General features: G+C 47.5%; 1 protein-coding gene across 2 annotated transcripts in view; it reads right to left on the bottom strand.

Moving 5' to 3' along the window:
- The window catches only part of GMPR (guanosine monophosphate reductase), a 65,982-nt gene that overhangs the window by 18,190 nt on the left and 19,893 nt on the right, over nt 1-27,899 (bottom strand). For both annotated transcript variants that reach the window (XM_012476587.3, XM_021665334.2), the window contains exons 2-6: nt 26,226-26,345; nt 22,473-22,556; nt 18,146-18,319; nt 5,756-5,837; nt 864-970 (exon numbers count right to left, since the gene is read on the bottom strand). In XM_012476587.3, the coding sequence (XP_012332010.2) occupies nt 864-970; nt 5,756-5,837; nt 18,146-18,319; nt 22,473-22,556; nt 26,226-26,345 (567 nt within the window). The remainder of the gene's footprint in view (nt 1-863; nt 971-5,755; nt 5,838-18,145; nt 18,320-22,472; nt 22,557-26,225; nt 26,346-27,899) is intronic.

The raw sequence follows: 27,899 nt of genomic DNA, 5'->3' as shown, positions 1-27,899 counted from the left end.
CTTGCCCTCGAGCTTATCTGCTGCCCCTCACACCTGCCCCTCTCAGCTCACCGCCCGAGACGCAGTGACTGAGATTTGGTTCCCCAGTGCTTTTCCATTCCCTTCCTTCCTCTCATCTGAAAAATTCCTTTTCAACCATCAGGTCTCTCTACCACACTCCAGGAAACCTTCTCTGACCCTGAATATGGGATCCATGGCCTGTTATGGGTTGAACTGTGTCCCCCCAAAAACTCATTGTTGCCATCCTAACCCCTAACATTTTGGAATGTGACTTTATTTGAAAACAGGGACAACAGACATGTTATCAGTTAAGATGAGGACATCCTGGAGGAAGGTGGCCCCTAATCCAAAAGAACTAGTATCCTCAGGAAAAGGGGACGTGTGCACATACAGACACACAGGGAGGGCGCCACAAGCTAACGAACCAGCAAAAGGTCAGAGAGAGGTCTGGAACAGATCCTTCCCCGGGGTCCAGAGAGGGAGCGTGGCCCCAATACCCGCATGTTGGACTTCTTGTCTCCAGAACGGTGAGACACTTAATTTCAGCCTCTAGTCTGAGGGGCTTTGTTGCAACTGTTCTAGTCAGCTGTCACCTGGCCTATGCTGTGTTCTCAAAGCTGCCTGCGATCCCTCGTCGGATGTACCACCCACCTGCTCGTATGGCTTCTGCCAACGGGCCTGCCACCCTCACTGTGGGATCTGTGGGCAATAAGGCCTCTGTTTCTGCTGAATGTTAGCGCTGCGACCGCAGTGCGCAGCTCCCTCCCATGCTCACGAGATGCTCAGCCAGTGGAAGAAGAGGAGCAGCGAGGGAGCAGGGGCCTCCCAAGACACCCCAGCCCCAGCCCCGGGCGGAGACTCACAGAGATGATGTGGCCCTTCAGGCCGTGGGCAGAGTCTGCGCACTCAATGACTGCACTCAGCTGGGGGTAGCCCACTCCCGTCTTGGTGCGGGTGGTGCACACAGAACCTGCAGAGAAAGAAGTTGACCCCAGAGGAGATGGTTATGCATGACAAGACTGACAGGAAATGCGCCCCCATCACCTTCGCAGTCCCACTCTAGTGACCGGGTGAACCCTCCGTAGCAGAGATGTAGGGAAGGGGCTCCCCATCTGCACAGCAGAGGTCGCTGCAAACCACACCGCCTGGCCATGCACCCCTTCAGGTCCTCATCGCCGTCACTGGCTGAGGTCCCACACATCGCTTTCCCCTCTGCCATGCACCTGTCACTGCTACTCTTCCCTGTGGCATCAGCTCCCACGCAGTGGCCAAACACTGACCTCTCCACACGCCCACTCCTTTCCACCCTTCTAGAAACCTACACTTTTCTTTTTTTTGAGACCAAGTCTGGCTCTGTCACCCAGGCTGGAGTTCAGTGGCATGATCTCAGCTCACTGCAACCTCTGCCTCCCAGATTCAAGTGATTCCCCTGCCTCAGCCTCCCGAGCAGCTGGGACTACAGGCACGTGCCACCGCACCCGGCTAATTTTTGTATTTTTAGTAGAGACGAGGTTTCACCATATTGGCCAGGCTGGTCTCAAACTCCTGACCTCATGATCTGCCTACCTCAGCCTCCCAAATACACTCTGCTTTAAAGGACCTCTCAGAATCCTCCCACAGCCTCATAGCTTCTTCACCTCCAATCTTTGTCAAATGACTCACCTCTCTTAAGCCTCACTGCCTGGCCTGTAAAATGCAGAGAAACACAACCTCCTGGGATTGTGGCAGAGAATAAATGGCAGAGGGAGGGACATTGCTTGGCCCAGGGCCTGGCCTCCATACCCTCACCTGCTCTCACTCAGCTCTGTCCCACACATGGCCCAGCTGCTGGTCCATCTCCCTCCCGGCTGCTCCGCCTCAAGTCCCTTGAAGCCTAGCCCCTGTGGTTCACTTCTAGCGCAGTGCTCACACCAGCACCCTCCTGCCTGCCTGTCTCCCGGTCAGCCCCAGTCCTGGTTGTTCTCCCAGGTGGGTCCAGGCCAAGTCGCACTCTGGCCTCTTTATCACATCTCCCCTTATCCCAGCTTCCCGGGCCGCCACAGTACCCGCTTCACCCAGATCAGCCGAATCAAGTTCCACCTGCTCCCTCCCTCCCCGCTGCTTCTCCAGTGGGGCGAGTTTCTTTCCACCGTCGGGGCTCTGTACACAATGTTCTCTCTCGGACACTCCCTCTGTACCAGCCCGCCGCCTCTAGACAACCCCTTCTCATCTTTCCAGCTTCTTCTTAAATGTCACTGCCCCAGGGGAGTTGTTCATCACAGTTTCAAAGAGAGGCATTTCCATCAGGATTTGTGTGAGAAGGCTGAGGGTCTGTCTTCTCTGCTGGGTGGTGGGCTCCATGGACATTCACTGTTATTATCGGGTGCTGAGAACAGAGCCTCGTATACAGTAAGGCACTATAAATAGTCACTGAAAGAATGTGTGGACTCAGGATGAAAGAGCCCCCACATCCCTCTCCCCACTGCCACTCGCTCAGCCCATCCCAGATGGCTTGTAGTGCACATAAGAGGGCGCTCTGGGGACAGGGTGAAGGTGGAAGTGAACTGCCCACCAGACCAGGGGTGGAACGCTCTGAGGCCCAGCCTCCTCTCCGGCTCCTGGCTGCCACCACCTTGTAGGATACCAATTCCTGCCAGGGGTCTTTAGGGGTAAGATCAGACAGAGAAGCATGTCTGTGTTCCCCAGGCCTGGATTCAGCACAGAAACCAGGAGAGACAAGGCAAGTGCCTCTCCTGCACCAGCTGTGGGGCAGAATCCACCCAAGTTCTGCAGCCCCCTTCATCTCGCTATGTGTCACTCACAGTCCTGGAGCCAAGAAGTCTCATTCCCACGAAGACACCTTCCCCCCGCCCCTCACCCTGCAACCAGATGTTGTGCATGGCAGAAGAAGGGATTTAACCCCTGGTTCAGCCTCAGCTTTTCTCCTCCTCTCCCGTTCAATTGTTAGAACCAGCGGTGGGGGCCTCAGCTGCAGCAGGCCCGGGACTCTGATGGAAGTGAGGGCCCTGCAAAGAGCAGACCAATGGCTTTCTAGGAAACAGCCAAGAAAGAAGCTTCAAACAAGGCACATGCGTGCTTCTGATTAACACCCAGGTGAAAGAAGGAATTGGTACAGATTTTCTCCTGACTAGAGGGGCAGGGAATCCATTTCTGATGTTTTCCAGTTCCCAGAAGTTGCTTAATAATGAATGATATCTATCGATCAATAGACATCCAATAATGCTATCATTTAGATATGTAACAAGCAATGTTTTTACCATAAAGAATGTGTAAGACTTAAACAGGTCTCCAAACAATTTAAAGAAGTGTCTCCCATGCATCAGGCTCAGAGAAGGCCCCTTATTCTCTTTAATCATGTCTGGTCTACACAGACAGCCAGAGGGGTAGGGAGAGACGGTGACAGTGAAAGGACAATACAGCTTCTGGGGAAACAGAATGCAGACACGCAGACGTGCAAGAAAACGAATGCAACGAATGCTCAAGATCACGTCTAGAAAAGCTTTCAGAGGGCCGGGGGCGGTGGCTCACACCTGGAATCCAGCACTTTGGGAGGTCGAGGCAGGCAGTTACCTGAGGCCAGGAGTTCAAGACCAGCCTGGCCAACATGGTGAAACCCCGTCTCTACTAAAAGTATAAAAAATTAGCCAGGCATGGTGGTGCAGGCATATAATCCCAGCTACTGGGGAGGCTGAGGCAGAAGAATCACTTGAACCTGGGAGGCAGAGGTTGTGGTGAGCCACGATCGCACCACTGCACTCCAGCCTGGGCAACAGAGCAAGACTCTGTCTCAAAAAAGAAAAAAAATGCAAGAAAAAAAGCTTTGAGAGCCAAGAAGCTTCTCACACACCTTCACCTCCCGTACAGCACCCGCCCAGCACAATCGTAGGTAGCACGCACTCAATACGTACTTCCTTTCTTCTTCCTGAGACAGGATCTTGGTCTGTCATCAAGACTGGAGTGCAGTGGTGCGATCTCGGCTCACTGTAACCTTCACCTCTCAGGCTCAGGTGATCCTCTCACCTCAGCATCCCAAGGAGCTAAGACTATAGCTGCATGCACTGTGCTTGACTACTTTTTTATTTTTATTTTGTATTTTTAGTAGAGACGGGGTTTCACCATGTTGCCCAAGCTGGTCTTGAACTCCTGGGATCAAGCAATCCCCCCACCTTGGCCTCCCAAAGTGCTGGGATTACAAGTGTAAGCCACCGCATCAGGCCCGTATTTCTGATTAAACAGGTGACCAGTGAGTGGTCCTGCCTTTGGGAAAAAGAGGAAATCTTCCTAGTCTACCAGTGTATTTTGTTCTATTACAGGTCTGTCTATTACAGCCTGCCCTAAGAGCAGACAGCCTGGCAAGGAAGAATGGGGCTTTATCCTTGTCTTTTCAATAATGGCAGATAGTAAAGATCAGAGTCATCTTCTCACTTGCCCAGAATATATTAACTGGCTTATGTGAGTGACAACATCAAAAACTTAACCTTAAAAATCTCCCCGTATGTTAAGAGCTTGGGTGTCTTTATGAACCTACAGGGCTTTTCTTCTTAACAGTCTCTTCATACACATCCAGTGCCCTCAGGCTGATCACGGAGCCAGGTCACAGCTCAACAGCATCTCCCACGCCTCCCAGTTGTGTGTTTCCCACAGATTCCTCTCATACTGCTTTAGGTTTGCTTTCTTTTTTGGTAGTGTCAGTTGGGTGCAAGATGCTTTTTAAAAATCTTTGCTGTTTTTCAGTCCCAAGTGAAAATGTGTATCTTTCTTTCTTGCTCTTCGGTTTTAGTGTCTGGCTGAAAGCGGATGTGCATGGATGAATTTAAAACATGGCAGCTCATCTTCAAGGATGGCAAAAAGGGAACGCGAACAGCAACTCTGCCCCATGAGAAAACGGTGCCACCCATGACAAGGACAGAATGCTCCACCTTGTTCTTCCACTTAAGATGCCTATGGGTGGGCAGGGTGCAGTGGCTCACACCTGTAATCCCAGCACTTTGAGAGGCCGAGGTGGGCACGTCATGAGGTCAGGAGTTTGAGACCTCCCCGGCCAACATGGTGAAACTCTGTCTCTACTAAAAATACAAAAAATTAGCTGGGCCTGGCGGAGGCGCCTGTAATCCCAGCTACCCAGGAGGCTGAGGCAGGAGAATCGCTTGAAACTGGAAGGCCGAGGTTACAGTGAGCTGAGATCACACCATTGCACTCCAGCCTTGGCAACAGAGCAAGACTCCATCTCAAAAAAAAAAAAAAAAAAAAAGAGATGCCAATGGGTGGTCCTGAAAGCATGCCTGGGAGAAGAACATGGGCAAAATCTATGTCCAATATATATTGGGGAGAAGCCAAAGGCGATGATTACCTAGGCCACAGGTCAAGTTCAAATGTGGCCTCATCATGCAAGCTTATTTGCAATGTTTGGGGTCCCTCAAACATTCACATAAACTGGAGTCCTTCATGTTTATTAACTGTCTCCACGGATTCTTCACCTATCACCTTCCTCTTCAAGGTGTATGGGGTCATTAGTGAAATCTACATTCTTCCACACTGCTTCTGAAACCAAGCCCTCATATTCTAACCACATCCAAGCTCATTTAGAAGTTCCCTGGGGGCATGAAAAAGCAGCTCAATAATACTTCTCATTAGGGGAAGTGTGCTTCCAGAAAAAGTGTGCTTTAAATATCTGTGAATGAGTCATTCATGTGTCCCCTTCCAGTGATCTCCAGTCCCCACACACTCCCTCTGCTGTGCTCCTAACAAGTCTTACCTGGTCCAACTCCCACTTTGATGATATCTGCTCCGGAAAGAATAAGCTCTTCTACCATTTCTCCTGTCACCACGTTCCCTGCCTGAGACAGAAAGAATACAGCTCATGATCATCAATTACTATTGCTGGTAGGAAGGTCAGGAAATCCACACCCGAACAGGATGCTGTGCATGCCCTAAAGCCACCAGGCAGCTGGGGGACAAAAAAACACAGAATTTGATACCTGGAGACCACTTTTGGGAAAGGCCCCTGGGTGAGGTGTTGGCATAAGAAGATACAGCGTTATATAATTTAAAAACTAGAAGAGATCTTAGCGTGTCCAGGTCAGGGCTTTTAGGACATCCAACAACAATAACAAAAATCTTAGCGGGAACCCAAATACAGAAAATCAGCAACGAAACACTCTCTTGGTGATTAAAATATTTAGTGTTGGGCAAAAATGCTTCCCGGTTTGTAAAACCCCGGAAGAATCTCTATGGAACCCCAGAGTGTCAGAATTAGAAAACAGTTAAGAAAATAGCAGTGTTCCCCACTCTCTAGGGCTGGGATTCCCATCTAGACAGGAAAGGGCAGATGAGCCCTCATGGACCACATAGCATCAGCACGTGCTCGGTTTACAGAACATGAAGCTTCAGCCTAAGAATAAACAACCAAGCCTCCAGGAAGTGGCACAATCTATCAACCAGAAGAATGTGTCTGGTTTGGAAATAGTACAAGTTCTTTGACTGCAGGAGTCTAGGAGTACAAAAATAGTCCTTTTCATCACAACTCACTGCCCTGTGGATTCTTCAGCCAGTATATAGGATACTTGGCAAGGTGCCCTGGCTGAGTTTTCACAACTGTGCAAAGTCATATTTTGCAAACTGAATCCTTACTCATTCCACTCATTTTTTGTGCACTGAAGCCCAAGTGTCTTCTCTCTGAATTGCTTCCCAGAGGGAATTTTTCTTTTTTGACCTAGACAAAGCGACTTTTAACTTCATATAAAAGGATGCGGGGAAAAGGTGATGAGGAGGGTTCAAAGTTACTTTAATCCAAACAGTAGCTGACAATGGAATAATCACAGATGGCCCAGAAGGAGGACTAGAGGCAGATTAAATAATTAAAATTAAAGTTACACTCCCCAAATTCAGAAGGAAACCTTGAATGCTTGCAACAAGCATAAAGGTGGAAAAACATAACAGAGCTGTCTACATAAAAAGTAAAAACTTGGCCAGGCACAGTGGCTCACGCCTATAATCCCAGCGTTATCAGGAGGCTGAGATAAGTGGATTGCTTGAGCCCAGGAGTTCGAGACCAGCCTGGCCAACATGGCAAAACCCTGTCTCTAAGAAAAAAAGAAAAAGAAAAAGAAAAAGAAAAAGAAAAAGAAAAACTTACATGCACATAAACCCAGATATTCATACAATCAACAAATACCCAGGTAGAAAAAAAATCTACAATTTGACAAAGGGTTATTTCCCTTAACACAATAAGAGCTCTTACAAATCTGTAAGAAAAAAGCTCACACCTCACAGAGTAAGTGCCAAAGGGCATGAACACACTAATAAATAAAAGTGGCTAAGAAAAATGGAAAAAGTGTTCAACCTCACAAATAACCAAATGTAAATTAAGGCACCAATGAGGTACTGCTTTTCACTTAACAAATTATCAACAGTTGTAAACAGTAAATGCTAAAGAGAAAACATCAGACAGAATCTCCTTCTGCTGGGAAAACTTACTGTAGTATGAGTTTTCCTAGAAAGCAGTTTGTCCATATAAAAGAAATATGCACTTCCTTTTATTCAGTAATTCTTCTAAGATTCTCTTCCAAGGAAATAATCATAAGTGAGAACAAAGATTTAACTACAAAGACGTATTATCTGTAACAGTGCAGAACTGTTATATTCCCCAAAATGGGAATGATCCAACAATTTATGGCCCATCCATGTGATGTTTCTAAGAGTGCTTTTGTTTTGTTTTGTTTTTGAGATGGAGTCTTGCTCTGTCACCCAGGCTGGAGTGCAGTGGTGCAATCTCGGATCACTGCAACTTCCACCTTCTGGGTTCAAGTGATTCTCCTGCCTCAGCCTCCCTAGTAGCTGAGATTACAGGCACTCACTACCATGCCCAGCTAATTTTTGTATTTTTAGTACAGAAAGCGTTTCGCCAAGTTGGCCAGGCTGGTCTGGAACTCCTGACTTCAGGCGATCCACCAGCCTCAGCCTCCCAAAGTGCTGGGAGTACAGGCATGAGGCACCGTGCCTGGCCTGAGTGGTTTAACAGCATGAGAAAATGCTAAATGCTTTTAGTATAATGTTAGGAGAAACAGGTCTCAATTTTGTTTTTTAAAAAGTATATGTGTGTATGAAAAATGCTAACAGATGATGTCTTGGTGAAGGGATGATCTAACTTTTATTGCTTTTCTTCATTAATCTTTTCTGGATTTTATACTAGAAAGTGTGTTACTTTTATAATTAAATGGGGGCAGGAGTGTTTAATTTTTTGTTTTATAGTGCGAGGAACAGCATGAGGTCTGTCCCCGAGAGAGAATCTAACAGGAGTCTAAGAAGCAGGGCGTAAGCTCCAGTTCTTCCCCAATGGCTGACTTGCTAAACAACCACACAAAACCACAAAAACCTTAGAGAAGCTACTCTAAGCCCACCACACAATTACCACACAATTTCATTTCCTTTTCCTTTTTTTTGAGACAGAGTCTCACTCTTAGTCTCCCATGCTGGAATGCAGTGGTTCAAACATGGCTCATTGCAGCCTGAACCTCCCAGGCTCAATCAATTCTCCTGCCTCAACCTCCCAAGTAGCTGGGATTACAGGTGCCCACCACCACATCTGGATAATTTTTGAATTTTTTGTAGAGAGAGGGTTCCACGAGGTTTCACCATTGTTGCTAGGCTGACCTCAAGGTCCTGAGATCAAGCAATCTGCCCTCCTTAGCCTCCCAAAGTGCTGGACTTACATGAGCCACCGCACCCGGCACAATTTCATTTTCAATGTGGATTTCTTTTCCCCAATCTGGTGCCACCTATGATCCATTTTATTTTGAAGGGGCTACTTTAGACAAAATAAATTAAGTCAGCTCACCATATACATACCAGGTACAACAAGGTACAGTCAAATGGGGTCTTGCTATGTTGCCCAGGCTGGTCTCTTAACTCCTGGCCTCAAGTAATCCCCCTACCTGCCTCCCAAAGTGCTGGGATTACAACCATGAGCCACCTCACCTGGCCAAAGTCAGTTTAAAAACATCAAGAAGGCTGACACCACTTTAGTAACCCAGAAGTTTGTGCAAATGTCTCTCCCTCCCATCAGCTACCTGTGTGGCTGCTGAATCTGTCCATGGTCCAAACATGGTCACTGCCACTGTGTGAAAAAGCCCAAAGTGATTAGGAAATGCTTCAACCACGAGGCACAGCACAGCAAGAATGCTGCCAGGAGGACGGGGAGTTTCCACTGGCAGGAACAAAAAGCTATCTATTCAAGGTTGAAATCAAGAAAGGCAAAATAAGGGAAAGGAGGAAAAGACCAAATCAGAACTGAGAATATGACAGGAGTGTGGTCGGGCTTTAGTGAAGTCCCCAGTCTGCCTCCAAGCAGCCTCTGGGCATGGGGTGTGGTAATGGGGACCAGGAAGAAGCTGGTTGGGGTGATGAAGTGAGGAGTCCACTTTTTCTTCTCATGAAGCACCTTAGGTGTGGGGCGGATACAGGACCGTCAGAATGGGACTGCACGTAGCAGCACGGCAGGCTCGGTCACCCAGGCAGTTCATGCAGGTTCATTTCTTGGGCAGCCAGGACAATATGGAAGCAATGAACCCTTGTCCAGAGCAGTGAGGCAGGCAGATGGAGGTTTCTGCTAGGCATCCCTTCTTCCTAGGGAAGCCAAGCATGTTCCAAGCTCCCTCATGCTCTGGAAGGCAACAATTGCTCCTCTGTATCAAGGAGAAGTTGAAGGTCATGGAAGAGACATAAAAAAGTAACCAAGCCAGCTGGGTGCAGTGGTCATGCCTATAATCCTAGCACTTTGGGGGGCCAAGGCAAGTGGATCACAAGGTCAAGAGATCAAGACCATCCTGGTTAACACAGTGAAACCTCGTCTCTACTAAAACTACAAAAAAAAAATTAACCAGGCGAGGTGGTGCATGCCTGTAGTCCCAACTACTCAGGAGAATCCAGGAGAGGGAGGATGCAGTGAGCCGAGATCATGCCATTGCACTCCAGCCCGGGCAACGGAGCGAGATTCTGTCTCGAAAAGAAAACAAACAAAAGTGGCCAAGCCAAGACTTCAAGTACTTTTGTACCATTTTTTAAAAAGTTGGTATGGTCTGAATGTTTACATCCCTCCAGAATTCAGGTATTGAAATCTTTACCCCCAAGGTGATGATATTAGCAGGTGGGGATTTGGGGAGGTCATTAGGTCATGGGGGCGGAGCCCTCAACAATGGGATTAGTGCCCTTCTAAAAGAGGCCTGAGAGAGATCCACATGACATTACAAAGAAAAGACAGCGGTCTGTGTAAGATCCAGGAAACAGCCCCTCACTGGATACCAAATCTGCCTTGATATTGGACTTCCCAGCCTCCAGAGCTGTGAAAATAAACTTCTGATTTGTATTTTATTTATTTATTTATTTCGAGACAGGGTCTCACTTTGTCCCCCAGGCTGGAGTGCAATGGCACAATCACAGATCAGTGCAACCTCAACTTCCCAGGCTCAGGTGATCTTCCCACCTCAGCCTATCAAGTAGCTGGGACTACAGGCATGCGCCACCATGCCCAGCTAATTTTTTGTATTTTTAGTAGAGATGGGGTTTCTCCATGTTGGCCAGACTGGTCTCAAACTCCTGGGCTCAAGCAATCCACCTGCCTTGGCCTCCCGAAGTGCTAGGATTACAGGTGTGAGCCATCACACCAGGCCAACTTCTGATTTTTATAACAGAAGTCATTCAGTTGATGGTATCTTGTTACTGCAGCCTGGACAGACTAATGACAAAAGTTTTCTGGGCAAAAATAAAAACAAAAACTGCTTTGCCCCAAGTTTTCCAGGTTTCCTTTAGGCCTCAAAATGTATGGCAAAATAAGTTAAGATCTGGGGTCGAATGCTGGAGCTCCCTCGTGACGGGTGGTTTTGAGCACATCACTTCAACTCAGAGTCTCCATTTATCCTGCTATAAAATGGGGGTGGATGTACCCACTTTTAGCCATTAAAAGGTTTACAGAGAAAGTTCTCTCAAATTCTTAGCACAGGGCCCAACTGTTGGGGATGCTTGATAAATGTTAGTCCCTCCTTAGAGGGCTTTCTGTATATTACTCCTCTACCCATTTATTTTTAAGGTTTTTTTTTTGTAATTGTGGTCAAATACACATAACAGAATTAATAGGTATAGCCAGGCACAGTGGCTCACCCCTGTAATCTAGAGAAGCAATGAACTTTGCGAGGCTGAGGCAGGCAGATCACGAGGTCAAGAGTTCAAGACCAGCCTGAACAACATGGTGAAACCTGTCTTTACTAAAAATACAATAATTAGCTGGGCATAGTGGTATGTACCTATAATCCCAGCTGCTTAGGAGGCTGAGGCAAGAGAATCGCTTAAACCCAGGAGACAGAGGTTGCAGTCAGCCAAGACTGCACCACTGCAGTCCAGCCTGGGCAACAAAGTAGACTTTGTCTCAAATAAAAAAAAAAAAAAGAATTTACTAGGTATAAATTTTACAAGTGAAAAATAATTTTAAATTTATTTTTTAAAAATAAAATATATTTCTTAATAAATAAATTTTTAGGTGTACAATTCAGTGGCATTAAGTACATTCACATTGCTGTATAACAATCACCATTACCTATCTCTGGAACTTTTTAATCATCCCAAACTGAAATTCTGTATCCATTAAACAGTAACTTCTTCACCCACTTCTTACTGGCTTTTCTGGGGTCCTCTGGCAAGAAAAATCCTTTCCATAGGATGATAAAAGGCAATAGTCGGCAAACAGGCACCAGGCTAGATGTGGCCCACAGGCTGCGATTTGCCCAACCTTAACAGAAAACAGAAATATTGCCAGGTGTGGTAGCTTACACCTGTAATCCCAACACTTTGGGAGGCCGAGGAGGGTTGATCACTTGAGGCCAGGAATTCGAGACCAGCCTGGCCAACATGGCAAACCCTTGTCTCTACCAAAAATACAAAAATTAACCGGGCGTGGTGACATGCACCTGCAATCCCAGCTACTCAGGAGAACAGCTTTAACCTGGGTGGCAGAAATTGCGGTGAGCAGAGATCGCGCCACTGCACTCCAGCCTGGACAACATAACAAGACTCCATCTCAAAAAAAAAAAGGCCAGGCACAGTGGTTCACGCCTGTAATCCCAACACTTTGGGAGGCTGAAGTGGGCAAATTATAAGGTCAAGAGATCGAGACCATCCTGGAGAACACGGTGAAACCCTGTCTCTACTAAAAAACACAAAAATTAGCTGGGCGTGGTGGTATGCACCTATAGTCCCAGCTACTTGGGAGGCTGAGGCAGGACAATCACTTGAACCTGGAGGCAGAGGTTGCAGTGAGCCGAGATCGCACCACTGCACTCTAGCTTGGGTGACAAGAGCAAGATTCTGTCTCAAAAAAAAAGAACATCAACCCCAGTGACTGCTCCCAAGCACATGGAAACTGTCCTACCTGCCCATGGAAATACACTTGCTATCAAGACAATAGCCACCTTAAACTGAGTTTATTCTGTGACTCTTCAGAGATAACATCACATTCGTAGCTTTCAGCCATGGTTCTAGAAAGTGGGTGAATACAGAAAATCCAGGGAACGTGGCCGGAGAGGTGCTGTAGGCCAGACACGTTCCTCGTACCTCAGGGGGAGGCACACCTGACTGGCGAAGCCCCATACCTGCCCCAAACCTTCAAGGAATATTCAAGGAAGGTGTCCGCCTCTCTGTGAAGAGTTGTAGAGCGGAAGCATCTCTACGTGGCTCAGAACCCTGAGAAAGAATGCAGGCCGGCCAACGAGCCACCAGGCACGCATGGAAACGACGGGGTCCAGTTGTGGAAGTCTGGCCCACAGCTCCTGGACATCTGCCCGCAGCGGCTGACAGGGCATTACCACAGGGGAGTAGAGCTTGGCCTCTCTCTAATCTGAACAGATTAGATCTCAGGGACCTACTTCCTCCAGACCAGGTCAGAAAGAGCCACCAGCACAAAAGCATTTCCCAGTCCCAACATAGGCACCTCCAAGTCCCCAAGCCTGAGTCGATGGCATGTGGGGGACAATGGCAAAAATATCACAGACCCAGGCAAGCCACCTGGCCCTGAATGCCAGGTCCAGCTCTCGCCGGTGATGTAACCCTCAGGAGGCTCCCTGAGCTCTCCAGGACTACGTTTCACGGCAGCGAAAGCAGGTGCTATTTTCTCTACGCAAAGGTTTGTTATTAGAAAAGAACTGCCGGCCAGGTATGGTGACTCATGCCTGTCATTTCAGCACTTTGGGAGGCAGAGGTAGGAGGACTGCTTGAAGCCAGGAGCTTGAGATCAGCCTGGTCAACACTGCAAGACTCTGTTTCTACAAAAAGTTTTTTCAAAAGAAGTGCCGAGTCTGTGCTAGTGCCTTTTTCCATAGTACCGAGAATGTACCCAAGAGCAAGCACGTTCTTCTCTTTCTTCCCTGGAAGCCACCGGGCAAATGACCACAGGACTTGTTACATTCTTCAGTCAGCCAACACCCCAAGAGGACCTTTTCTGCCAAAGATGTTCTCTGAAAATCCCTGCTTCTCCTAGCCCTATGTAGTAAGGCTTGTCTTAGGTGAAAAGCAAGAAAAAAACAAACAGGAGAGGATGGACACAGTGGCTCATGCCTGTAATCCCTGCACTTTGGGAGGCTGAGGCGGGCAGATCACAAGGTCAGGAGTTCGAGACCAGCCTGGCCAAGATGCAGAAACCCCATCTATACTAAAAACACAAAAATTAGCTGGGCACACTGGCAGGCGCCTGTAATCCCAGCTACTCAGGAGGCTGAGGCAAAGCACTGTCTAATTCTAATTCAACTCAGGCTTGCTGGGACTTGGAGGTCCCTATGTTGGGTCTGGGAAATGCTTTTGTGCTGTGGCTCTTTCTGACCTGGTCTGGAGGAAGCAGGTCCTTGAGATCCAGGAGGTTGCAGTGAGCGGAGATCATGCCACTATACTCCAGCCTTGGTGACAGAGCAAGACTCTCCATCTCAAAAACAAATAAACAGGAGAAACTGGACACAGGGAGTGACAAGCCCTCACTCCTGGGGCAGGGGCTGGGAACAGCCAGCTTCTGCCAGAACATTTGCAAGCATCCTTTCTGTTCATAGTACCATAACGATTGTAATAGCACTCCACTCCATAACACTCAGCGTCATATTACATTGTTCAGTTCCAGAACACCGGATAAATGTTAATGCATCTTCACAATGCCTCCAAAAGCCATCAGAGAAATTGTGTTTCAAAAACATAATTTTATGTCCAAAAGCCGAGGACATAAAAGTACTGGAGGTTTCCAAATGAATCACAGATGTCAAGGGTCAGTGCAGGCACAGAACAGCTCAGGAATAAACACCTACCTTGCCAAAGTCTCCTGTTCATTGCTGGGGAAACCAGCAAGAGCAATGGAAACATAAGCCTGGGCTGGCTAGCCAGCAGGTGCTGGAGAGGGCCTCGCTGCTGGTGGCTCTCCAGACAGCTGGGGGAACTCTGCACCGATCTCCTCCCTCCCAGTCCACCCCCGCCATAGCAACCCCTAAGCTCTGCGCTGGCAGCACCCTTTCCCTCGTCTTACCCAGCCCCCTCCTTCCTACACTTCCCTCCTTCCTGGTCTTCGTCCTTCAAAGGTGACACACAGGCTCTCCAGGGTGTCCAACAGGCACCTGGCAGCTCTCAGCAAGCCCAGCTGTGAACTACACCCCACAGCAGCCCCAGTTTGGAGAACGCAAGGGACAGCTCAGGAGCACTAATTCATCCCCGCTATCACTTGTCATTTTCAAGAGGGACACACATTTTCTTTCTCTTCTTAAAACAAATGACCCCTCACCACCCTCCATCTTTCTTCTCCATCTCCGACTCTGTTCTTAGAACATGTGCCCTCGATGACACTCACTAGAGATGAGAGAACGCTGGTGAAGGCTGCACTGTTACAAAACAGCATCCCATTCTGCAGTCATTCTCCAGCAGAGGACCCTCAGCCTTTTCACAGGTGAGGAAAGAGATTCAGAAAGAATGCAACCTCCCCAGTATGACTCAGCTCATGTGCCCACACGGACTTCAGGGGTGCTATGGTCTGAATGTTTGTAATCCCCCACAAATTCCTATGCTGAAACTGAATCTTCGACCCAATGGCATTAGGAGGTGGGGCCTTTGGGAGGTGATTAGGTCACGAGGGTGCAGCCTTCATGAATGGGAGTAGCGCCCTCACAAGAGAGGTTCCAAGGAGCCCGTATGCCTCTCCCACCATGTGAAGATGCAGCGAGAAGGCACCACCTATGAGGAACGGTGAAACCAGACATTCAATCAGCCGACAACTTGATTTTGGACTTCCAACCTCCAGAGCAATTAATTTCTGTTGTTTACACAGCAGTCGGTTTATGGTATTTTGTGACAGCAGCCCAAACAGACTCAGACAAAGAGCATTAAGGAGTGAGTTTCACAGTGATACAACCAGCTGGAAAGTAAAGAGAAGGAGAAAGAGCAAGTGAGGCATCTCGGAGATGATATTAAAGATTAGCTCCAGGAACCAAGGACATAAACCAACACGGTGAATTTCAAATATACTACCAAGAAAAAGAAGATCAAAACATACAAAGGATTACCGCTTACGAACGTTTACCGGTTTATTATATGAATAAAGGCTATGATGGATTCAGATGAGCAGCCTGATGAATGCGACACAGGGCAAGGTCTGGAAGAGTCCAGCGTGCAGGAGCTTCTGTCCCCACAGAGCTGGGATCTGCCACCCTCCAGGCATGTAGGTGTGTTACCAACAAGGAAGCTTTCAAAACCCCATACTTTGGGGATTTCTGTGAAGGCCTCATCAAGGAGGCATGATGGATATTAACTCTACTTCCAGCTCTCTCCCCTCTCTGGAAAATGGAGGACGGAGCTGGAGCTCCAAGCTTCTAATCATGGCTTGATCTATCTGGTGACCAACCCCCACCCAGGAGCCCATTAAGAGTCACCTTGTCAGGACAAGGGCAGCCGCGCTGCTATAACCAGAAAATCCCAAGGGATTTAGGAGCCATGTGTCAGGAACCAGGGTCAAAGATCAACTGCTACTCCTACCACCCAGGAAATCCCAAGGGATTCAGCAGCTCTGGGCCAGGTGCTCTCATCACTCTGCAAATTACAAAGATTCTAGAAGCTCTGTGTCAGCAACCAGAATCAAAGACCAAATATTAGAACAAAAGATTCTCTGAGCACCCTTATCTGCAAGGGTTTTAGAAGTTCTGTCTCAAGAACCAGGGACTGAGACCAATAAACACATATACATTTCTTATTATTTCACAGTATTCAACAAACATCATTATCAAAAACAATGAAGCTGGTTGTTCTTTGATACAAGACAAAGTGAATTTTGCCGTTTCCCAACCTGCTTCTAACACTGGTACAGCTGGTTGACCTTGGAACAATTCTTTTTGTTTTTCTTGAGACGAAGTCTCCCATCACCCAGGCTGGAGTGCAGTGGCGCGATCTCGGCTCACTGCAACCTCCACCTCCCAGGTTCAAGTAATTCTCCTGCCTCAGCCTCCCGAGTAGCTGGCATTACAGGCAAGCCACCACGCCCAGCTAATTTTTGTATTTTTAGTAGAGACAGTGTTTTGCCACATTGGCCAGGCTGGTCTCAAACTCCTGACCTCAGGTGCTCCACCCACCTCAGTCTCCCAAATCCTGGCATTACATGTGCAAGCCACCACGCCTGGCTGGAACAATTCTTGATCCTTTCTTCCTACGTTTTGAAAAGCATGAATATACTTAACAATCTCTGGAAGTCCTTTAACAGATTTACTCCATAGCAAATAATTCCTTCCTCCCAATTTTCCTACAATGATGACATACATGAGATGAAGTTCAGAATTCAAGAGAGACAGTGTTAGGTAAATTATCCAGTGGTCAATCAGTATGTGCCATCATAATCAGGATTAACAAAGACATGCATAATTACAATACAGGATTTTGCAAAGCCCAGGCTGTACTCTAGAGCTTCAAATCTCTTTTTCTGCGAATCCATCTCTCCCAAAAGTCACCAATCTACATTCTAACTAGTTAAAGTGCATTAGGAAAAGTCAAGAAACAAAGCTCTTAGATAAAACACACCAGCAACGGATCCACCTTCAACAGTGGACTGTGGTGAACCGTTCATACCGTGGACTCCTAACTCCTACAGCGCAGCTTCCTGCAGGCAGTAGGGGTGGGACATGGAGGATCTACACATGCCACACTCAAATCCAGTCATGTGCTCTCAATCTTAAAATACATTCTTTGTTAAGGAGTAACACAGACCCCTTTTAAAGGTATCCTATGGAGCCAGGTGCGGTGGCTCATGCCTGTAATCCCAGCACTTTGGGAGGTCAAGGTGGGTGGATCATCTGAGGTCAATAGTTAAAGACCAGCCTGGCCAACATGGTGAAACTCCATCTCTACTAAAAATACAAAAAATTAGCCAGCGTGGTGGTGTGCAGCTGTAGTCCCTGCTATTCGGAAGGTTGAGGCACAAGAATCGCTTGAACTGGGGAAGCAGAGGTTGCTGAGTGAGCTGAGATCGTGCCACTGTACTCCAGTCTGGGCCACAGAGTGCGACTCCATCTTAAAAAAAAGTATCAGATAGTAAGAAACATGTGATGATACTTAGGAAAAATTGGGAGCCAACATCCGATGAAGTTGATGGGGATTTTTTTTTTTTTTTTTTTTTTGAGATGGAGTCTCACTCTGTCCCCCACGCTGGAGTGTAGTGGGGTGATCTCAGCTTACTGCAACCTCCATCTCCTGGGTTCAAGCAATTCTCCTGCCTCAGCATCCCAAGTAGCTGGGATTACAGGCGTATGCCACCACACTCAGCTAATTTGTTTCTATTTTTAGTAGAGATGGGGTTTCACCATATTAACCAGGCTGGTCCTGAACTCCTGACCTCAGGTGATCTGCCCGCTGTGGTCTCCCAAAGTGCTGGGATTACAGGCGTGAGCCACCATGCCCAACCAGGGATTTTATTTTTTATAGAGGAAAGCTAGTTTTCTGATCCTGCATAGCAGCTGCCTATCCTTTCCCAAATGATCCTCAATTAGTCTTTGACTAAGGAGGCACCGAAAGCTCAAGCGAATTCAGCTCCCCCAGACACAATCAACAACTCCCTCGTGGCTTCTGCATCTTGAGAATGTCCCACTGTACTTACCATAATAGTGTGTTCAGGAAATTTGGCACGGACAAGTTTCACGAATTCCACAAAATGTTCTGAATACCCATTCGCCACATCCAGGCAAATAAACTTAACCTGTGGTACCGCGTCCAGAATGCTGCTCATCTTTTCCAGATCGTTCTGCCCACTGCCCGAACTCACGGCTACGTGCTGCACCAAAATAAACCAAGAAGAAAGGCATGAACAGTAGCATTCAGACATCAGACCCTGCCCCATCTGTGCACCTATTCTGGGACGGTACAGCAATCCTAATGAAATGTACAGTGCACCTGCTTAAGACACATGCAACAGCAGAGGTAAAGGGGCTTCATTCATTAAATTATCTAAACTTTGGCCAGGCACAGGGGCTCATGCTGTAATCCCAGCACTTTGGGAGGCCAAGGCAAGCAGATCACCTGAGATCAGGAGTTCGAGACCAGCCTGGTCAACATGGTGAAACCCCGACTCTACTAAAAATACAAAAATTAGCGGAGCATGGTGGCTCATGCCTGTAATCCCAGCACTTTAGGAGGCCAAGGCAGATGGATCACTTGAGGTCAGGAGTTCGAGACCAGCCTGGCCAACGTGGTGAAACCCTGTGTGTACTAAAAATATAAAAATTAGCCAGGCGTGGTGGCAGTTTACCGTAATCCCAGTTACTTGAGAGGCTGAGGCAGGAGAATAGCTTGAACCAGGGAGGAGGAGGTTGCAGTGAGCCGAGACAGCGCCACCGCACTCCAGCCTGGGCAACAGAGCGAGATTCCGCACCCCCCCACCCCCAAAAAATAGGTACTGGCATGAATGTGTCATATCAAGGAAACTCCAGGGAGGACAATGAGCGAGAACTAATAAGTTTCCAGGAAGGAGGAGAAATGGCCAATTGACTCGGGCTTTCCCACATGAAAGCTGGAGCCTTCACCCTGAGTGCCTTGCTTGGGGAGCGAGAGAGAGGAAGGGATTTAAAATGCCTCTGATAAACTCCTATTTTTATTTTCTGTCCCAATAAAATACTAGCACAGCATGTGACACAGTTTGGATATTGTCCTCACCCAAATCTCATGTTGAAATATGATCCCCAATGCTGGAGGTGGGGCCTGGTAGGAGGTTTGGGTCATGGGGATGGATCCCTTATGAATAGCTTGGGCCATCCCCTTGGTGGTCTCTCGGTCTGAGTCACAGGAGATCTAGTCGTTTAAAAGTGTGTGACCTCCCACCCTCTCTTTCTCTGTCTCTCCCACTTCGTCTTCCACCATGATTGGAAGCTTCCCAAGTCCTCCCCAAAAGCAGATGGCAGCGCTACGCTTCCTGTACAGCCTGCACAACCATTAGCCAATTAGACTTTTCTTTATAAATTACCCAATTTCAGGTATTTCTTTAAAACAATGTAAGACTACCTAATACAGCATGCACATCTCAGCCTGTTCACAGAACTGCAAATCTCTTTTCCTATTAAAGGGGTAAAACCTCCCATGGTGTGAAAACAAGCCTGACATGATTGTTCACAATGGCACTTCTACATGTTTAAATCTGAGGCCACCACTCCCGCTCCTGTAACACACTTATCCCTTAACTTCCACCAGTGCCCTCGAAGCTTGCACCTCTCCCTTCTTTGAACATCTGCTCTTTGGAAAAGGACTTATTTTCACTAATGTATGCCTCAGTGAGACTGACACACGGATTGTTTATATTTTAACTCTGATCTCTACACCCTGGGCCGCATCAGTGACTTATCTTACTAACCTTTATGTTATCCCCCCAAATCATAACGACGTAGCTGTAAGCCCAGGGGCTGAGTGTGAGCTGATGGGTAAATGACACATTTACTCCAGCCTCTGTGCATTCACGCCTGGGCCTCGTGGTTCACAGCTCTGCCCTGCACCAGCCCAATCCACACGCCCACCCCCGCCTCCCACTAGAGCTCTGCTTTTTCATCTGACTTCATTTCTGTTAAACTATACTTTATGGAACTTGAGATCGGTTGCCTTCCCTCACTGCTACTAAGTTTTTAACACGATCCCTTTTGAATTCACCTTTTATTTGGTGGTGGGGCAGTGAACTTACTAGTCCAGGTATCACATTTGGTAATGAAGGCCACGGTTCCAGTTAACGATACATTGCCAAAAATTCCCTTAAAGACGTTGGAGGGAAGCCAGGCGCAGTGGCTCACGCCTGTAATCCCAGCACTTTGGGAGGCTGAGGTGAGTGGATCATTTGAGGTCAGTACGAGACCAGCCTGGCCAACGTGGTGAAACCCCGTCTCTACTAAAATATAAAAAAATGAGCAGAGTGGGGTGGCACACGCCTGTAATCCCAGCTACTCAGGAGGCTGAGGTAGGAGAATCACTTGAACCCAGGAGGTAGAGGTTGCAGTGAGCCGAGATCACGCCATTGCACTCCAGTCTGGGTAGCAAGAGCAAAACTCTGCCTCAAAAATAAATAAATAAAAGAAGTTGGAGGGAGGTCTAAGCAAAAAAAAAGAAAATCATTATTCCCAAATTTACTATAGGGAAAAACAGAAGTGAAAACAAGCATAATTCACTTGAACACAACATGGCAAAAACGAAGGATTTACTACTGAGTCAGAATCATTTTATCTCCAAAACCACTTTTTCACTAATCAAAATCCACACGTAAATTAAAGCACAGTAACAACCACCACCAAAAGCCCGTGAGATCTTGAAAACAGTATGATCTGAAGTCATTTCCCATCATAAATCATCTGATCAGCAGGGAGCCGCTCTAACCCAGGGAGACCTGTCTGTGGCTTCAGCTCAGAACCCCCGAATGCGGAGGGAGGAAATGCAGGCGTGTTGCGGTAGGGCTTTTTGATTTTGAAACGCTTGGGTTTTTAACAGCTTTGTTGAAGTGTAATGACATACCATACAACCCAGCCATTCAACACGCACAGTTCAATGATTTTTAGTATATTTAGAGTTCTGTAACCATCATGATCGATTTTACAACATTTTCATAAACCTCCTAATGAAAGTCCCATACTCCTTAACCACACTCCCTCCCGCAACTTCCTCAGCCCCTCAGGCCACTAATCTATTTTATGACTTAGATTTGCCTATTCTAGACATTTCCTATAAATAAGATGGTAGATGCGTCTGGCCTTTGCATCTGGCCTTTTTCTTTTTCGAGACAGAATTTCGCTCTCGTTGCCCAGGCTAGAGTGAAATTTCTGCTGCAAACTCCGCCTCCAGGATTCAAGCGATTCTCCTGCCTCAGCCTCCCAAGTAGCTGGGATTACAGACCTGCACCACCTCGCCCGGCTAATTTTGTATTTTCAGTAGGGATGGGCTTTCTCCACGTTGGTCAGGCTCATCTCGAACTCCTGACCTCAGGTTATCCGCCTGCCTCAGCTTCCCAAAGTGCCCGGATTACAGGTGTGAGTCACTACGCCTGGCCAGGTCTAGCCTTTTCACTTACTGAAATGTCCTCCAGGTCAATCCATCCTGTAGCCCATGCCAGACGTTCATTCCTTCTATGGCTGAACAATAGCCCATTGCATGGATATACCTTATTTTATGAGTCCTTTCACCCACTAATACACATTTGGGTTGTGTCTACTTTTGAGCTATTATGAATAACGCTGCTGTGAACACTCATGTACAAGTTTTTCTGTGGACATGTGTTAATTTCTGTTGGGTCTATGCCTAGAAGTGGAATTGCTGGGTCACAGGGTAACTCTTATGATTACAGTTCTGAACAAATGACAACTGTTTTCCAAAGCAGCTACACCATTTTCCATTCCCAGCAGTGCATAAGGGTTCCAATTTTCCCACATCCTCAACAATTATTGTCTTTTTGTAAAATAGAGATGGGGGTCTCACTGTGTTGACCAGACTAGCCTTGATCTCCTGGGTTCAAGCAATTCTCCCACCTTGGCCTTCCAAAGTCCTGGGATTACAGGCATGAGTCACTGTGTCTGGCTAATTATCTGTCTTTTTGATGACAGTGATCCTAGTGGAAATGTCCTTTACTGAACTCTAAAACACCTTGTTATACTCAGAAGCTTTTTCTACAGCCCAAAGACTAGATCTACCTTGAAGTACCTGGCAGGAAACACAGGTCTTCCCCAAGCTCTCAGGACATAACAGTTCCTTTTTCAAGAGAAAATGGACATTTCTTACAGATAAATCCTAGTATTTTAATAACACGATATGGAAACAAGTTTCCTCAGCAAATCCCTGGCAATGGCACGGGGCTGGAGAAACAGTGAACTCTTTCCGTCTCTCTGCTACTGCCTGGAATCCTCTTGACAGCTCTGAGATGTAGTTCCCCCTGCAACACTGAACTGATCATCAGGCTGTAGTCGTACCTGCAGGCATTCTGGGTGATTTGCGGCAAAGAGCTTCCAGTCATCCAGGGAGTAATGCTTATGAATTGCTGTAAACATGGAGTGCTAGGAAACAAAACAGCACCATTAGGGTGAGAAGCTAAGTGCGAGCTCCCCTCCCTCCTCCATCTGGAGGTGGTAATCCCACCAGACAAAGGCATCAGTGTTCCTGCCATTCATGCTTAATTTGCTTTGAATATGCCCCTAGCAGCCAAAACCAGACAAAGGTACAACCATTGAAATCACAAAACCCTGTTTCCCATTCTAATCTGATTAGACAATACTGCATTCAGGACTAGGGAGGCTCTGCCAGGAGGGAGGAGAGGAATGAAAGAGAATGCTCAGAGCCCTGCCCAGCCCACCCAGGCTCCCACCCACACCTGCACAAGGTCCAAAGCAGCACAGATGGTCCAAAGAGAGACCCATGCAGCAGGCCCGCTGCCCAGGAGAAGGGCCATCCTAACACAAACTTCTTCTTAGCCAACCCTGAAGAACCTTACCTGATACCTGAAAGCTTTCTTTTGTATTCACAACCTGAACACTTTTCGCTAAAAGGTAAATCCATCGGGCAGCTGGTATTCTTGAGGGTGGGAATTATATGAAGTGTAACCCTAAATCTATGATACTGCTCCTGCATTTGTGTCAGGCTTTCCCACCTATCATTTCATTTAGTTTTTGGAACAACTTTGAACAGTATTATTACTATTATTTGAGACGGAGTCTTACTCTGTCGTCCAGGCTGGAATGCAGTGGCATGATCTTGGCTCACTGCAACCTCTGTCTCCTGGGTTCAAGTAATTCTCCTACCTCAGCCTCCCGAGTAGCTGGGATTACAGGCACCTGCCACCACAAACAGCTAATTTTCGCATTTTTATTAGAGATGGGGTTAATAATAACCCCACGTTGGCTAGGCTGCTCTTGAACTCCTGGCCTCAGGTGACCCGCCCGCCTTTGCCTCCCAAAGTGCTTGGATTACAGGCGTGAGTCACTGCGCCTAGCCTGACGAGTATTATTAGCTTCGTGGGCAGAAATGGCGCTGAAGAAATTTAAATTGGCCAGGCACGGACGGGATCACACCTGTAATCCCAGCACTTTAAAAGGCCAAGGCACAAGGACTGCTTAAGCCCAGGAGCTCGAAACCAGCCTGACAACATGGCAAGACCCCATGTCTATTTAAAAAACAAGAAACATTCAAACTTACAAAATTTGCTGGGCATGGTGGCACACACTTGTAATCCTAGCATTTTAGGACGACGAGACGGGTGGATCGCCTGAGGTCAGGAGTTCGAGACCAGCCTAACATGGTGAAACTTCATCTCTATTAAATACAAAAAATTAGCCGGACAGGATGGTGCGCACCTGTAATCCCAGCTACTCGGGAGGCTGAGGCAGGAGAATCACTTGAACCCAGGAGGCTGAGCTTTCAGTGAGCCAAGATCGTGCCATTGCACTCCAGACTGGGCGACCAGAGCAAAACTCCATCTCAAAAAAAAAAAAAAAAAGCTTACAAAATTTAACAACTGCACGGCCAGGAAGAGGCAGAGGCCAGAGTCAAACTCGGATCTGACTACGGAGATCCGACACCCTACCCTGTATGGAACAGAAGCCTCCCATCTAACTTCTCTGGGCTGCCTGTGTTCCATCTACAGCTTCTCATTCTAAACTTCTATGACTTTAGTAACTTGCATTAGCTCCGTGGATCCTACAAACAGGAAATTCACAGTAGCCACCTATGGTTAGCTACACCAGTCTACGCTCTCCCTACGCTAGCAGGGAGACTTCCTAGGAAAATCGGAAGAGCACAGCAAGTTATAGATTTTTCCTGGATTATAATCTATTACCCGAATTAATCAGACTTGACTGTTCCCTGGTTCCCCTTGCTTTTTCACTAACACATGATTCATTAGTAGCAATGGCTGATGACAAAGCAGAGCACGGAAAGGTTAAGGAGAAAAAAATACCAGTTCCTTAGCAATTAATTTATTAGCCTCTGGCCCAATGCTCAGTAGGGGCTGAGGCCTGACAGAAGATGCCAGTGATCATGGAGTTGGGCGGACCACCTCTACTCCATTTTTGGAGCTCATAATTTATTTGAGAATCTTTTCCTTCGAATCACTGGCTAATAATGAATCTCTGCACCTCCTGTGATTGGACTTGCCACCCACAGTGAGAAACACTCCAAACTAATTGGATTTATTTTTTCACTTGGCAGGTATTATCCACAGGAGAGAGAGAACCCCTGAGTGCAGCAGACATTCCACATCGAGGATGCAGAAGACGCTCTGCACCTCCCCCACAAAGCTCCTGCCCACCAACGGGGTTTCCTTTATTTTTCCCAAAGCCAGGACACTCCTCTTTTAATTTAATTTTAACCAACAATACTTCTCAGATTGATCTACACAATGAATTTTTTTTTTTTTTTTTTTTTGAGACAGCGTCTTGCTCTGTCACCCAGGCTGGAATGCAGTGGTGCAATCTTGGCTCACTGCAACCTTCGCCTCCCAGCTCAAGTGATCCTCCCACCTCAGCTTCCCAAGTAGCTAAGACCACAGGCTCACACTGCCACACCCGGGCAATTTTTGTATTTTTTTGTAGAGATGAGGCTTCACCATGTTGCCCAGTCTGGTCTTCAACTCCTGAACTCAAGCAATCCGCCCGCCTCCACCTCTCCAAATCCTGGGATTACAGGTGTGAGCCACTGCGTCCAGCCAAAGTCAGGATACTGGCTACCCTCTTTATAGAAAATTAGGCCCGTGTAGTTGGCTAAAACGGACCTTGAGCTTGTACTATGATCTGTTCCTTTAAGTTGAGAGGTAAATTCCTTAAATTCTAGAGTCAGTTTGGGTTGGAATCCTGATTCTCTCTGTATTTATCTGGCTAAGGGCCTAGGGCAAGTTACCTACCCCTCCTCTCTCTGCCTCAGTTTCCTCATCTGTAAAAGAAACGTATCTTGTTGAGTTGTGTCAAGAATTAAGAGATACAGGCCAAGAAAAAAAAAAAGAAAAAAGAGAGATACAGGCCAGGCAAGATAGCTCAAGCCTGTAATCCCAGCACTTTGGAAGGCCGAGGCAGGCGGTTCACCCGAGATCAGGAGTTCGAGGCCAGCCTGGCCAACGTGGTGAAACCCTATCTCTACAAAAATACAAAAATTAGTCAGGCATGGTGGCAAACACCTGTAGTCCTAGCTACTTGGGAGGCTGAGGGAGGAGAATCATTTGAACCAGAGAGTGGACGTTGCAGTGAGCCAAGATCAAGCCACTGCATTCCAGCCTGAGTGAAACAGCAAGATTCTGTCTCAAAAAAAAAAAAAAAAGAATTAAGAGATACATTATGTGCAGCGTTCCGCACATAAGCGCCCGATACATGTATTTGGCATAATTATACAGTAAATGCTGCAGCACAGACTGCATACAAAACAGCTCTGCTTCATTTTAAAGGGACTGTCACTTTTCTGCAATATGGCACTCTTCATGTCGTCTAGCTTCTCTTTGTATCTCTAATTTGCAAAACCATCACTGTCTCTTTCAGAGAAGCCATGAATTCAGATCTAGACCATCTCACTGAACACAATGCCCAGACATCGTCCACTTTCTGAGTGACAGGGGAGACAGAGGATGACCCAAAGCATCTCACATTTCTACTCTTCCCTGCACCTGAATAAAGCCAGGGTGGGCTCCTGATAACCTTTCCATGTTGAGAGCAGCAAAGGGAAAAAATAAAAGCCTACCGCCTCACCCGTGACATCACAGCTGCCATCTCAAACGTGCCCACAGTGTCCATGTTGGCCACGATGATGGGAATCCCTGAGTAAGTCTGCTTTGAATTTCGAAACGTGAAGGTGCGTTCAAGATCCACCTGTTGGCAAAAAAACAAACAAAAAAATACAATGGGAAAGAAATGAGTGTTTTGCTCTTATGTGAAATGTACAGAATTTCCGGAGTTTGGAGTGAGTAGGAACAATACAAAGGTCCCTGGCGCCCTTAGGGGTCAAAGACAGGGATTCCAAAGACACTGGAGCCCCCATGGAAACCAGGTAACACACTGCATCCAGGTGTAAAAGCTGAAATGGGCTCCTCACCCTCCTTGATCAAGCACCAGCAGAAGGTCCTAGAAATTCCACCATCGAGACAAGCCCGAGGATAGGAAGCTCTCCCCTCCTTTCCCAGCCTCTCCAATCCCCCAGCCGTCTTCTATCCGCATCCCAGAAGACCCACATATACGTTATCTTCTCCCCACCTCCAAAGCCTGGAGAAACCACTCCCCTCCTGGGAGCATCTGCCCCACTCTTCCTTGCCAACCATCGCCCTCCTCCTGAGCAGTCCCCACTTCTTACCTTTCACCTAGAGCCGTCCTCTGAATTCCCCCTGCACTGAGCGCCACACCATTTTCCCCTGGTCTTTTACCCTCCACAGCTGCTTTAATTATGAGGATCTTTCAAAAAGCTGGTGAAAAGTACATTGCAACCATATGTTCCCACGTATCAACACTTGTTCCTTTGATTTGCAAGGAGCTGGAGGGTTGGGGGGCCCCCAATTCTCCTTTAACGTCAAGATCAGGGCACGTAGGACTAACCTTGCTATCAGCAATCCAGAACAGCAGCACAGATGCAAGGGTGGGCTTGGCAGAAGCCACATGCTAGAAAGAGCCAGGCCCTCACCAAGGGCTAGCAGAGTCCAAATTACTTCTCTGACCCAGGGCAGGTGTCAGCCTGTCTGCCCACCCACCATCTTCAGCCTGCTCTTATCCCAGGAAGGCTACCTCCTACAGGCTCCATTTCTCAAGTTCCTTTCTGGCTGGGATTGGCCAATGGAGGACTCTGGGTGAGAAACTGGAGGACAACGGCAGGGAGAGGTGGGGAGACGCCGGGGTAGCTCTCTCAGAACCCCTCTGCGTTAGGCAGCTTCCCCAGAGCAGCTCTGCTGCCCCCAGGCCTGGATCCTCTGACCAGAGAGGCCTGCATGCTCCTTGTTCCAGCTTTCCCTAAGGAGCCCAGTCCCTTCCTGGGCTCCAGAACACCACCTCCTCCCTCTGACTCTCACCCTAGGGTAGGGGTGGCTTCTTGCTGTTGCCGATCTCTGGGGTACCTCAATATCCTCAGTTGTGTGAGGATGCCCTGAATTCAACTCCGTGTTTTCAACAGTCAGCACTGTTTGCTTCTCTGGCTGGACTCTGATGGACGCAGACCACATTAGAAGTGGGTGCTTCCCCAGGGGAACCAGCCAGAGGAACACAGGTGTGAACCTGATGCTTCTGATGTAACTTAGACCCACATTAACCCTGGCTTCATGAATTACACTGGCAAGAGTCATTTTCTTTCCTTTCTTTCCTTCTCTCTCCCTCTTTCTTTCTGAGATGGAATCTCACTCAGTCACCCAGGCTGGAGTGCGGTGGCGTGATCTCGGTTCACTG

This window comes from Aotus nancymaae, unplaced genomic scaffold (assembly GCF_030222135.1).
Source record: "Aotus nancymaae isolate 86718 unplaced genomic scaffold, 86718_ANA_hifiasm-v0.15.2.pri h1tg000051l, whole genome shotgun sequence".
In the NCBI taxonomy this organism is placed as follows: domain Eukaryota; kingdom Metazoa; phylum Chordata; class Mammalia; order Primates; family Aotidae; genus Aotus; species Aotus nancymaae.
This window is presented reverse-complemented; position numbering and strand designations above follow the sequence as displayed.